Raw genomic sequence first — 12,930 nt, forward strand, 5'->3', positions numbered from 1 at the left:
AGAGAGTCATCGATCGGCTGCCTCCTGCATGCCCCTGACTGGGGATCGAGCCCACAACCCGGGCATGTGCCTTGACCGGGAATCGAACTGTGACCTCCTGGATCCTAGGTAGACGCTGAACTGCTGAGCCACACCGGCCGAGCGGGATTATCCATCTAAACAATAATCCAAGTTTTGAGGCATCCTGTTTGGCATAAGCCAAGCCATGACAGATTCTTTAATTTTAAAAATAATAACATTCAAAACCAGCCTTATCTTCTGATGGGCTGATTGTCAACATTCCCAGTGCTGCCCCTGCTTAGTTTTAGCACACTGAGCCAAAAAAAACCCTTGAGAACCATTAACTTTGGAAGGTTACACTTTGGGAAGATCAAGTTGAAGAGACCTTACCTGCAAATCAGCTAGCTTTTCTCTGTTCTGGAGAACTCTAGGCATTGTCCTTCACCCCTGTGTAGGTCACAGGAAGAACCAGGAGTTTGCAAACAAACTTCTACAAATCCGACTCTGCTAAGAAAACAACTCCAAGCACTCAAGTTTCTAACATGTCAGTAAAGTCAATTCTGCATTCTGAGGCCAGAATATTTTCCCACTGCACTTAAAGCATCAAAAAACAAAAACAAAAGACTACATATATGAAGAAGTTTCAAAATTAATTCTCTTTAAAACAACAAAATGCTTTAGACTTTAGTAACTACACATGGGTCCAAGTTTCTAACCAAGAACATAAGATAGAAATCCTACAAATATCTCCGACAGTTCCTTAGTTTCTACATAGCAGCAGTAAAAGTAAATTTAATAATCGGTTTACATTTTATTTAAAGGATAAATATAAAATTTAAAAAGATAAAATTCAAAGCAAATATGCTCAACATTCAAAACATCTCTACATGTAAATAGGTAAAAACAAACAAAAAAACCCACAAGCCCCATAAATCAAACTGGCTAGATATATTCAAGTCTAACAGAAAAACATGAATTTAATGCAATTTTACCTGCCCAGAAACTAAAAACCTTCATTGTCTCAGATGTTTTCCATCCCATTCGGGGCATTATTTAAGACAAAACTTCCTAATGAGTGCATCTCACACTGAACTTGCCATAGCGAAACAGCCATGGCAACACTGAGGACAGCAGTGTCACCTGAAAAGGGCTGTTGGCAGAAACAATCTATAGTGATACAACTAGACCTTTGCAGCTTGGATGTTGAATGACAACCTAAAATTAATGGACATAAGCCTTTGGATTTCACAAATTAAGAATGTAGTAAAGAAACAAGGGGTCACTGGCCCTTTAAGTATAATGGATCTAGAATTCTCAATGAGTATTTACTTATATTACACACTTTCGAAAATTCTGGCAATTTTCCTTCTAAGCCCTCACCATATTTATCTCCATTTTAAACATACAAAGCTGAGTGACAGAGACAAAAATTGACCCCTAACGATCCCCAGGATGTGCAGTGTCTGTGAGTTCCATGATGCCCCTTTTTTGGTGGCTCTGGTGTTTGAATTGTTGGATGCTTTTAAATCACTCGTTATATTGCAGAAATTAAAAGCATATGGAAACATGCCAATTGCCTTCATCCTAACAAGTATAAAGTCTTTTTAATTTTATATAAACATATAGACAGGCAAACTGATAAATGAATGGAAAGGAAATAACTGTAATTCTATCCATAGAGCATTTCTCCCATCGCTTACAAGCTCCATTTTCAATTCCATATTTTTTAATTACACATCCATACTTCTATTTTAAAACCTCTTGAAATATAAAAAGTATAGCTACATAACAGCATCCTCTATGGGAAAATATATAAGTGAGCCTTGGAATGGGAGTCAATGAATCATGTTAATATGAAATTCACAAATATGTCTTCTCAATCTTGGAAAAATCTCTTGCATACATGCTAACCAAAAAGAGAAAATGAATTTATCTCATTACTTATATATTTCCTAAGAAGAGGTCTAGTTAAATGACCTACAGCTCCAGGATACTTGCTAAGCTAATAAAGTTCCTACATCATTTTTAAAGTGAGGCAAAGCTATTTACCTTTGGATTAATGAAACTTAACAAGGACTTTTTTCACTCATCCAAAAAACATGAAAAAAAATTGTTCCCCTAAATGCCACTCCAATGAAAAGTGGCCTCTTAACTCTTAGGGAAATTGTTTCTTGGTCTTTAATAAGCACACAGCTTACTGATAGTCAATTGAGAAGAATTTAAAGAAAATTATTCACTAAGAGTAAAGCTGAGTTTTATGTAAAAAATGTGGCCTGTGGAGAAAATGATCCCTGCTGGGTTGCAGCTCTAGGCTTTGCTGCAGAGCAACACAGAGTGAAAGAGACAAGAGTCTGGGCTCAATTCTCTGGGCAGGCAAAACAGCACATCTATTCATTCAAACCACCCTGGTATAACTCGGCCTCCTGCAAAACACAGCCAGTGCTGTGAGCACTAAGGACAGAGATTCTAGCTTGCTGTTTATAAAAGGATCCCGTAAAAGGAATCTTTGTTCTATAATTAACAAATTGCCAGATCTACAGAAACTTTAAATTTGGAGTACAGTTGACCCTTGTAACAACATGGGGGTTAGGAGTGCTAATACCCCCCACCCCAGTCAAAAATCCACATATGATTCCCTCCCAAATTTAACTACTAATACCTACTGTTGACCAGAGAAGACTTACTGCTAACATAAAGCTGATTAACACAAGTTTTGTATGTTTTATGTATTATATTCTGTATTATTACAATAAAGGAAACTAGGGAAAAGAAAATGTTATGAAGACAATCATAAGGAAAACACATTTACAGTATCTATTGGAAAAGAACCTGCATATAAATGGACCCATTCAGTTCAAACTCCTGTTGTTCAAAAGTCAACTGTACATGCTATCTTACTACTCACCCACCTTAAATATCAGTTATTGATCACTGTGTACCCTGGAAATGTGCTAGAAGCAACACATTATTGAAAAACTTTTTTTAACATTTGAGAAAGTACATGCATGCAGTATGACATCATAAGAGCATACCCTTGTTTAATCCTTTCTAGAACAGAGGTTGGAGTGGAGACATGCAGCTTTTGATTATATTAAATACAATCATTTCTTCTCTTTAAAAGCAACAATAATGAATAAACTTTTAACATCAGAAATGTTTACTAAAAACTAAACATTCACTATATTCTTAGTACAATACAATCTTTGACACAATTACAAACATGTATGTATTTCAAATATTGGCAAATTGCTTCAAAATGCAACTCTCAGAAAACTTTGGTAATTTATTCACAGTTCAGGATTAGAATCACTGGACTTACAAGGCATGAGGAAAAAATGACCAATTGCCTCAGTTAACTAAACATTCATTTTAAAGAACAGAAAACTATAAACAAAACAAGAACAATTCTAAAATGCCCAGCTCTTAAGAAATACAAATAACAAAGTTTTACTTCAAAAAATTTCAAGCGTAGAACATCTAAAAAGCTAACAGGATCATTTCTATATTCATTCTGAAAACTAGTATAGTAAGAAAGAATTTTCTAAAATGTTCTCACTCGCCATTATTTATGGTAGCTTCCCTAACACTGATATCAGCCTATTATAGACCTACAAGTTAATATGCTATAACTTTACCATCTTGCTAATTAACTATGATTTTTATTTTAACCCTGGGTATTATTGGCTGGAACCTAATATCAGTCCTATTGGTTGTCATGTCACAGATCTGAAGATGTGTTTAATTAATGAAGCTAAGGAAATACCGATATATTATCAACCTTTAAATATTGTGGGAGAAAACTGATTTAAGGGTTAAAACTTCTAAACTTGATTCTAGCATGAAAAACAAAGTAAGCAATCTGAAATATGCTTTCATGGATAAAACAGTCTATCTGGTACTCTGGTACAAAAAAAATCTACAAAATATGTGGATATAAGACTACAGTATTTTTCTTTACCTACCATTCCCTTCAATTTCTTTGGCCTTCACAAATTCAAAGAAAACTATTAATTTTTTCAATAAACTTTTCAATGACAATGTGCTTTTTTGTAAAAATTACTTAAGTTGTATCGTTCCTTAGTTAACATTAATGTTTCCCTTTTATCGTTAGAGTATATTCTAACTAAAAAAAAAAAAAAGAGAGAGAAAGAAAAAAAGAACTGACCTCAAAGGACTTCTTAAAATGTTTGTTATGGCCTGGCCGGGTGTGGCTCAGCGGTTGAGTGTCAACCTGGGATCCAGGCGATAGGGGTTTGATTCCCGGTCAGGGCACATGCCCGGGTTGCGGGCTCGATCAATGACTCTCTCATCATTGATGTTTCTCTCTCCCCCTCTCTTTTCCTCTCTCCAAAATCAAAAAAATGTTTGTTAAAGCCCTGGTTTTGCTCAGTGGTTAGAGCATCAGCGCATGGATCCAAGGGTCACAGGTTCGATTCCCAGTCAAAGGCACATATGTCGGTTGCAGGCCTAATCCCAGGGCGGGGAGGCAACCGATTGATGTCTCTCCCTTGCATCAATGCTTCTATCTCCCATGCCCCCTTCACCTCCACTCTCTCTAAAATAATCAATGGAAAAAATATCCTTGGATGAAGATTAAAACTTTAAAAATGTTTGTTAAACTTTTCAGCTGTTTTTCCCTCCCCTGAAGAGTTAATAGAACATAAGTGTCAAAGGTACATTGCCAAGAAACTAAAAAAAAGGTTCCTTTCCTCCCATCTGCACAATTGATTCAGGCCAAGGGACCTGTATTAAAAAGAAGACGATACCATCTCAGAAACAATTTTCTAAAAAAACTGAAGAAAATCTGTATTAGCTCCCTTCCCCAACAGCCCCTTGGGCACATCACCTTGTGCCAGTTCCCTCTGAGTAGTACCGGTGCTTGTTTTTCCCCTTTGCATGTAATGAGCGCTATTTCTTAGAGTACAGCAGAGACAGGGGTCTATAGCCTATGATAATAGCTTATCACACCTCCTATGAACATGACACACCCGAAAACTTGGACCATGGTTGAATTAAACAAATCCACTCGCATTTAACAACCCACTCTCTCACCCCATCCCCTTCAACAACCCCAGTCTTCACTGGTGATGAGTCTACCTGCAGACAAACGGGCTTTGCTTTAAACAAGATGCACTTTTCAGCTCCTAGGGCAGTGACTTGCCCATAATAGGTTGTCAGCACAGTTAGATATAACAAACTAAAATCAGTTAACATTAATTTCTCTCTTATCATGTATTCCTATGGCATAGATGATTAAAGAAAGACCGAAAACTGACTCCCCAGTAACAATCATTTCCTGGGCCCTGTGTTAAACGCTACACGAGCCCAGCCTAAAAAGGGCTCATGACCTGGGATAAGAACTCTACACTGTATGTGAGTGAATGTAAACTTTACATGCACTACAAGAGAGGACATTTTACACAAAGGACTTCTCTTGTAGAGTATCTTTCTTGAACATCAGATTTTCTTATCCCGCATTGCATTGGCTTTAAGTGGGCAGTCACACTTACTAGTGGTTTGCCTCACTACAGTGTCCTTTTTGTGTTCATAACTCATAAAACAATTTAAAAATCAGTACATTAAATAGGGTAGGAAACAAGAAGGGAGGGAGGAGAAACCATATTTGGAAAATATCACCTCTTTTTCCTTACTATTAGCTTCTGATACTTGGTTTAGAACTTACCCTATTTTGAAGTGTGTCTGTTAGGAAGAGGGAGAAGGGGGGGGGTGCAGACTGTGACAACTAATGATTAATTTCACATATTAGTTTCACTTAAAATGTTGACTCAAACTTTAGATCTGTAAGAAATGCTACAGGGCACACCCTTCTAGCTGCTAGATGGGATGCTGCCTGATACAGTAACTGCTTAAATAAAGCCAGTTAGATCTTCAAATTTACTGGTTAAATTTTGCTTTTTAACACTGTGAAGTCTATGTTGGGAATCTCTCAATTCTGGCTCTTTAGACTCAAGAACTTGGAAACTGTGACTGCTCTTTAGAAGATGAATTTGATAGGCTAGATATTAAAATCAAGAAATGCTACAAACCCATACAAATCATGTGTGTAAAATGCTAATATAACAAACATAAGAAATGACACAATATACACATTAAAACTAGCAGGCCTACACAAAATAATCTTAGAAACAATTAAAATAGATAAATATAGCTATAGAAGCTATACATATGATGCAAACAGTAATTCTATTTTTAAAAACCAGCAGGCTTCTAGTCTCCATCAATGAGAGCCTTCCCAAATTATCTCAAAATGTGCCAATTCTTTCTCTAATTACATAAGCAGGATTCTATGCTTCCCTTGCAGCAATAGCTGTCAGAAAATCTTAACCTCATCAAGAAGTTCAAACAGAAAAAGGAAAAGACTAAGCTTAGATAATTATGCTAAATATCTTACCTTCACAATTTTAAAATGAAAACTTTTGAAAGAGAAGGAGTTGATCAAAACATAAACACACTGCGCTATAACCCTGAAGATTTGGCCAAAAAAGCTCCATGAGGGAATTACAACTTTTTGAGTATCAAACTTGTAATCTAAATATTTTAATCTTAATTGTTAAGTTCCACTTCTGACACTAACCAGCTAAAGTCACCTCAATATCATTTTATTTATATCTTCTTCATTCCTAAATAAATTTAAGGGGTAGAACACAAAAAATCCAGAGAGAAAAATACCTAGGTAGTGGTATAGGCAATCCTCGCTTTATTGTGCTTCACTTTATTGTGCTTCACAGATGTCGTGTTTTTTACAAACTGAAGGCAAGACCCTCCACCAGCAAAAAGATTATGACTCGTTTATTGCAATATTAGCTTTATTATGGTGATCTGGAACCAAACCCGCAATATTCCCAAGGTATGCCTATACTAAATTTGATGGAATCCTTCATTAATTTCAGTGTAAAGCATATCACTTTTTCTAAACCTAGACCACCATATAGAGTCAAATGATTAGTCAAAAGACTTGCAAATCTTTCAATTGCAAAGAGCTTCCGAATTCGCAGGAAGGTACTAGTTTTATACAAGGAAGTGAAGGGAAGTTAAATTAGCTGCAGGAAATTCTTTGGGACAAAATTGAAGAGAATTTTGAATTTATCAATACAGATTTAATTTGAGACATTTGATAACAACTCTGTGTGGTGATTTCAAAGATGAAGATAAAATATGTCATTCAGGAGTGATTAAACAAAAACTACAGATACAAGGAAATAAAAAACACTTTTAGGAAACAAAAAAACAGTTGGATATACAACATATATCTATTCCACCTTCAAATTTAAAATCATATTGTCAGTTGTCCAAAGCAGCTCAAATTTAAAGTTTGTGCTATGAAACTGTACAAATATTTTCTGTTAAGGGCTGGAGAAAGCCAACGCACTACTACACTATTTAGCTTCCTAAACTACCTTGATAACAAACAACAAATTTAAGACACTAAGGTTAACCTAACTTAAGTAGAAATCCCACCAAGAAAAGTTTTCTGTTTTTAAGTACACAAATTTCAAAGTAAATCATAGCATCTTATCTTTATATATAATTTAGCAAAACCTAATCCAATGTCCAAGTAATTGCCACTGGCTTTAGATCTCCAAATAAATGCACTACTCTTTCACTGGTCTGCATGAACAGCTGCATGGTAAAACAAATGCCAATTACTTTTAAAACACACAATCCTCTCAGATTGAAGTAGAGGGTCCAGAAATCCAACTCCCAGCATCTTTTAAAGAAAATGAGAGCTAAATCTGTTTCTGATACTGATTTGAATATAGATTCCATTTTTCAAACTCCCCCTCTGGAAAAATAAGAGGTAATTTCACAAAAATCACAAATTGAGTAGAACAATTATAACTGATATATAAATAAGGATTTACTTAAAAAAAAAAAAAAAAGCTTAAAGGAGTGATATTTTAAATACAAAAGGTGTCTTGTGTTGCTTAATCGCCCAGAGTTTCAGATGTTTCTTATTCTACTGTTACAGATTTGGCAAGATTCCGGGGGAAATCAACCTGCAAAAAAAAAAGAGCAAGATTAAAAAGATTATACAGATGTTGGGGGCCAGGGGGTTCTATAAGCAAATTATTTGTTTGTAAAAATAGAAAACTTGTTTACTAACCATCTTTATTATAGACTACAAAGAACCAGATTAGAAAATATAGTCACAAAATGTATCTTTAAAAGGCTTGATATCAGTTAGGAAAAAGAATTCTAAAGGAGCCAGGTTCAGCACACAAAGAGTTCTAGTGGTTCACTATCGAGGTGGCAGCCCTCTGAGGGGACAGTAAAAGTGTAAGAGCAGGATGTTTTGGTTGTCACAATGACTGGGGGACCAAAAATTAAAAAAGTCCTGCAATGTGTGTGATAGTCCTAAACAAAGAGTTAGGAAACACAGAATAAAAACAAGTAGAGATTCCCCAAAAAGGTAATCTCCAACGGTGGCAATAATCTCCAAGATCCCTTTAAATTCTATGGTAAGAAAATGTTAGGATGTAAGATATAAATTGGGCCATACAAATGTAACAGGTGACAGATATATATCTGATGGATTTCTCAAATGCTATTGTTAAATATTTAGAAGAAATACTTTCGGAATATACTCGGCTAAAAAGCCAGCCCAAGATTTCTGCAGTGGTCCGTGACTTCCATCACTTACATCATAGCCTCTCAGCACAGCAAGGTGGAAAGCCAGCAACTGTAAGGGGATCACGCTGAGAATGCCCTGCAAGCAGTCCACTGTGTGAGGGACCTTAATTGTTCTTTTTGTGTTCTTAATGGTCTCGGTATCTTCCTTATCACAAATCACCACTGGACGTCCCTAGGAAAGAAAGCCACACACACAATTACTGGTAAGCAAAGTAAGAGCTGCAGTACTTCACTTGAATGTGCAAATTTTGCACTCAACAATTCACATGTGACCTAACATAGACTTATTTAAACTCACAATCCTATGTGGTAAGTCAGATTGATCTCACAGTCAAGGAAACGGAAGCTTTGTAGGAGTCAGTCATTTATTTAAACTCACACAACTAAGAAACACCAGGCTCAATACAGATGCTCCTCTACTTATAAACCCCATCATAAATTGAAAATATAAGCCAAAAATGCATTTAATACACCTAACCTACCAAACATCAAAGCTTAACCTAGCCTACCTTTAACATGCTCAGAACACTTATTAACCTACAGTTGAACAAAATCATCTAACACAAAGCCTACTTTAAAACAAAGTATTGAATATCTCATGTAATTTATTATGCATATTATTTTCACACCATCGTAAAGTCGAAAAATCTTGAGTCAAACCATTGTAAGCTAGAGACCATCTGTACTTGAATCTAGGTTTGCCTGCCTTCAAAGCCCAAGTTCATAACAACTACACTGTGAGTAGAGATTATCTTTTGGGATTTATAAATAAAGCCAAATGATATGAAGAAAACTCAGCTAAGCACAGCATCTATAGTTTTAAGGTGAAAATCTAGTTCCTCCTAAAATATACATTTAAGAATATTAAATTAAAAGGGAGCAGCATAAGCTAATTGAAGAGGACAGGATTTGAAGAGCAAGATTTCGGTTTTGGTCTTGATTCTGCCTATTTTGAGATCTATGAGCTGGGTCTTGTCAAAACTCTTGAGAATCTCAAATTCCTCACATGTAAACCTAAACATATTTTTGCAAGCTATCTATTGGGCCCCGGTCTATCACTTTAAATGTCATAAAATTCAAATAAGCTTTAGTGGCCCAACTCTTAGGCCCCCAAGGTGTCCTCACAGCAGCCCAACTTACCTGCCTAGCAATCACCTGCTGAAAAGCATTCTGACACTTGGCATAAGTATTATCTCTCATGATGATCATGATGACAGGCATCAACTTATCCACCAAAGCCAGAGGGCCATGTTTCAATTCACCAGCAAGGATGCCTTCAGAGTGCATGTAAGTGATTTCTTTGATTTTCTAATAAGAAAGAACTAGATTAGTCTTCAGTCCCTTTTTCAAAAACCTATTTCTAAGTAAATATTACACAAAACATTCGATGTCTGAACTTGCTGTCTATCCAAAAGCATTAAAGGACCACCAATCTGTAAATATAGCCAACAGGTTAACAGATCATTGTTTCTGTAACATCAACAAGTGACTGGAAGTTATAAAACTCCACAAGGACTTTTTCAAGATTTTAGATTATCATGAACTATCAATTGTTACACCTTCTCAAGGCAAACAAATCAGAATGCATAAAAACAAAAACACTTGTAAAAGTTTCACCTATTTCATTCAAACTAAAAGTATGATTTTGTGCCAGGTCCACAAGTCAATAGAGTAAAATTGTAAGTGAGAAGGCTTACCAGTGCCCCTTCAAGACAAGTAGCATAATGATAGCCACGGCCCATTATCAAAACCGACTTCTGATGATAAAGTTCTGTTGCCAGTTTCTGAATTTCATCATCCATGCTCAGTACTTCCTTAATCAAATCTGTCAAGAAGTAACATTAGTAACATCTATGAAAAAGGACAATGAACAGAACCAATATAAAAACAATAATATATTGGTAGCAACTGACAAAGACCAGTGTTTCTATTCCTTTGTGATATCAGTGAGGGATTTTTAAATACAAAGGTTAGAAAGATTTCTTGATAAAACAGCTACAAGCCACAGCTTCAAAGATAAGAAGAGAATTTCACCCATTACTGACTCCCTTAGACAACAAGAGTGTATGTAGCATGAGAGCATCTTCGTACCAGGCAGCCGCTTCAGTCCAAGCATGATCTCTTTTCGTCTCTCCTGAATGGAGATCCTGTCATCACACATCATAAGGGCAAACATCACAAGGGATACAAACTGGCTGGTATAAGCCTGAAATACCAAAAAAAGCAGTTGCATTTTAAGAACTTGGAATTTTTCATTTATAAAATATGTAAACAAATTCCCATTGGTTTTATAAGCATATATTGTCCCGTTTTATTTATTTATTTTTTAATCCTCACCCGAGGATATCTTTACTAATTTTACAGAGAAAAAAAGGGAGGGGGGGAGGGAGGGGGGGAGGGAAGTGAGTAGAGAGAGAATCTGCATATGTGTAATCAAATTAAGTTTTGATATAGGTCAAAAGCAAGGGTTTGAAGGAATCTCCCTGACATACCTGCACAGGTTTGGTTGAATGTTTTTTAAAATTGGTCTTTGATTTTCACCTTAGCCTATTGTCTATTCCTCATTCCCACCTTTTTTTTTTTTAAGTTTCACTAAAATTTTTTTAAAGTTCAACTTTAAAAGTAAATAAAAGTAAGTATAAAAGTAAATAAAAATAAGTCCCCAGCCAGCATGGCTCAGCGGTTAGAGCCTCCGCCTGTGCACTGCAGGGTCGCAAGTTCGATTCCTGGTCAAGGGCAGGTACCTGGATTGCAGGGTCAATCCCCGGCCCCACATGGGATACGTATGGGAGGCAACCAATTGATGTGTCTTCCCACGTTGATGTTTATCTCTCTCTCTCCACCTCCCTCCCACCCCTGCACTCTCTCTAAAAAAAGTCATGGAAAAAATATCCTCGGGTGAGGATTAACAAAATAAGTAAATAAAAATAATCCTCAATCTTACTATAGAAATAATTACATTAATAACATGCTATTAATAACATTTGTGAATACTGCCTTCTAATCTGTTTTCACTTTTTATATTGTTTAGAAAATTAATTAGTAGGTATAATTTTATAACTTGCTTTTATTCTTAATTAACATAACAAACACTTTCCCAAGACAGAATACTTTCTTTCTTGTTTACTAGTGTGTAATAACCTTTACCAGCCTTTTCCATCTCTTTAGGACTCAGATGGCCCATCTGTTAAAGGTACACGATACTTATAAGAAAATCATGAGAATTAAATGAGACAAGTATAAATCATTCAACATAATGCCTGACATATAGGCTAAAAACAAACTTTTTATTGATGAAAGCTTGAACTAAAAGACTTAGTTCAAAAAGATTTTCTTTTTAACCCTCACCTGAGGATATTTTTTCCATTGGTTTCAGAGAGAGTGGGGGAGAGAGATAGATAGATAGGCATTGAAGTGAAAGGGACACATCAATTGGTTGCCTCCCGCACCAGCCCTGACTAGGGATAGAGTTTGCAACCAAGGTATGAGCCCCTGGCTGGAATTGAACCCAGGAACCTTTAGTATGAGGGTCGATGCTTCAACCACTGAGCCAAACCAGCTAGGGCTAGTTCAAAAAAAGATTTTTCCTATAAACTTGTAAATATTTTAAAACTTGCTGTCAAGACTATTTTTATTCCCATTAGCTGTATGTGAATGTAGGATATGACTTTTGTCACATTCTTTATAATATTAAGAATTATCCTTTTGACAAATTTTTACCATTGACTGATGGACAATGGACTCTTACTACTACTTTACCATATATATCTTGAATCTAAAATATTAAGATTTTTATTCATGTTTGTTAGCCATTTATGTTTTCTCTTTTAAGCATTGACTTCACTGTTCACTTATTTTTAACTTAGGCTTTTTTTTTTTTTAAGTTGGTCATAAGAAGGTTTTTACTGTTATGTTTCAAATACTTGTTCCCAGTTTGGTTTAACTTTTTATAATGATGTTTACTGACACAGAAGTTTTATTTTAACTTTTCTGTAATAACTTTTAAATTTAGACAGTCCTTCCATCCTAACATCAGTTAAGTATTTTAAATTTTCCTAATTCTGTTGTTTTCATTGTCCCATTTTATTTGGCTTTTTCTTTATATTTTCCTTTTTAGCCCATCTGAAATTTATTTTAGTATAAGGTGTTAACTTATATTTTTCTATTTTTGTAAATACCCAATTTTCCCTCCATTTCAATTTCACCCCACGCTTTTTCTACTAGTTTGTGACATTTCTTTGGTATACTAGCGTTATGTTGCAGGACTATTGATTCTGT

The 12,930-nt window shown here is 35.6% G+C and overlaps 1 protein-coding gene across 1 annotated transcript in view; it reads right to left on the minus strand.

Moving 5' to 3' along the window:
* Positions 1–6,701: 6,701 nt before the first annotated feature.
* GFPT1 (glutamine--fructose-6-phosphate transaminase 1) overlaps positions 6,702–12,930 on the minus strand; it is a 50,897-nt gene continuing 44,668 nt past the window's right edge. Inside the window, exons 15-19 of the mRNA XM_081155827.1 lie at positions 10,744–10,858; positions 10,350–10,477; positions 9,793–9,960; positions 8,663–8,824; positions 6,702–8,018 (exon numbers count right to left, since the gene is read on the minus strand). Coding sequence (XP_081011953.1) covers positions 7,974–8,018; positions 8,663–8,824; positions 9,793–9,960; positions 10,350–10,477; positions 10,744–10,858 — 618 coding nt within the window. The 3' untranslated portion in view covers positions 6,702–7,973. The remainder of the gene's footprint in view (positions 8,019–8,662; positions 8,825–9,792; positions 9,961–10,349; positions 10,478–10,743; positions 10,859–12,930) is intronic.

Source organism: Miniopterus schreibersii, assembly GCF_964146895.1.
Source record: "Miniopterus schreibersii genome assembly, chromosome: 13".
NCBI lineage: Eukaryota > Metazoa > Chordata > Mammalia > Chiroptera > Miniopteridae > Miniopterus > Miniopterus schreibersii.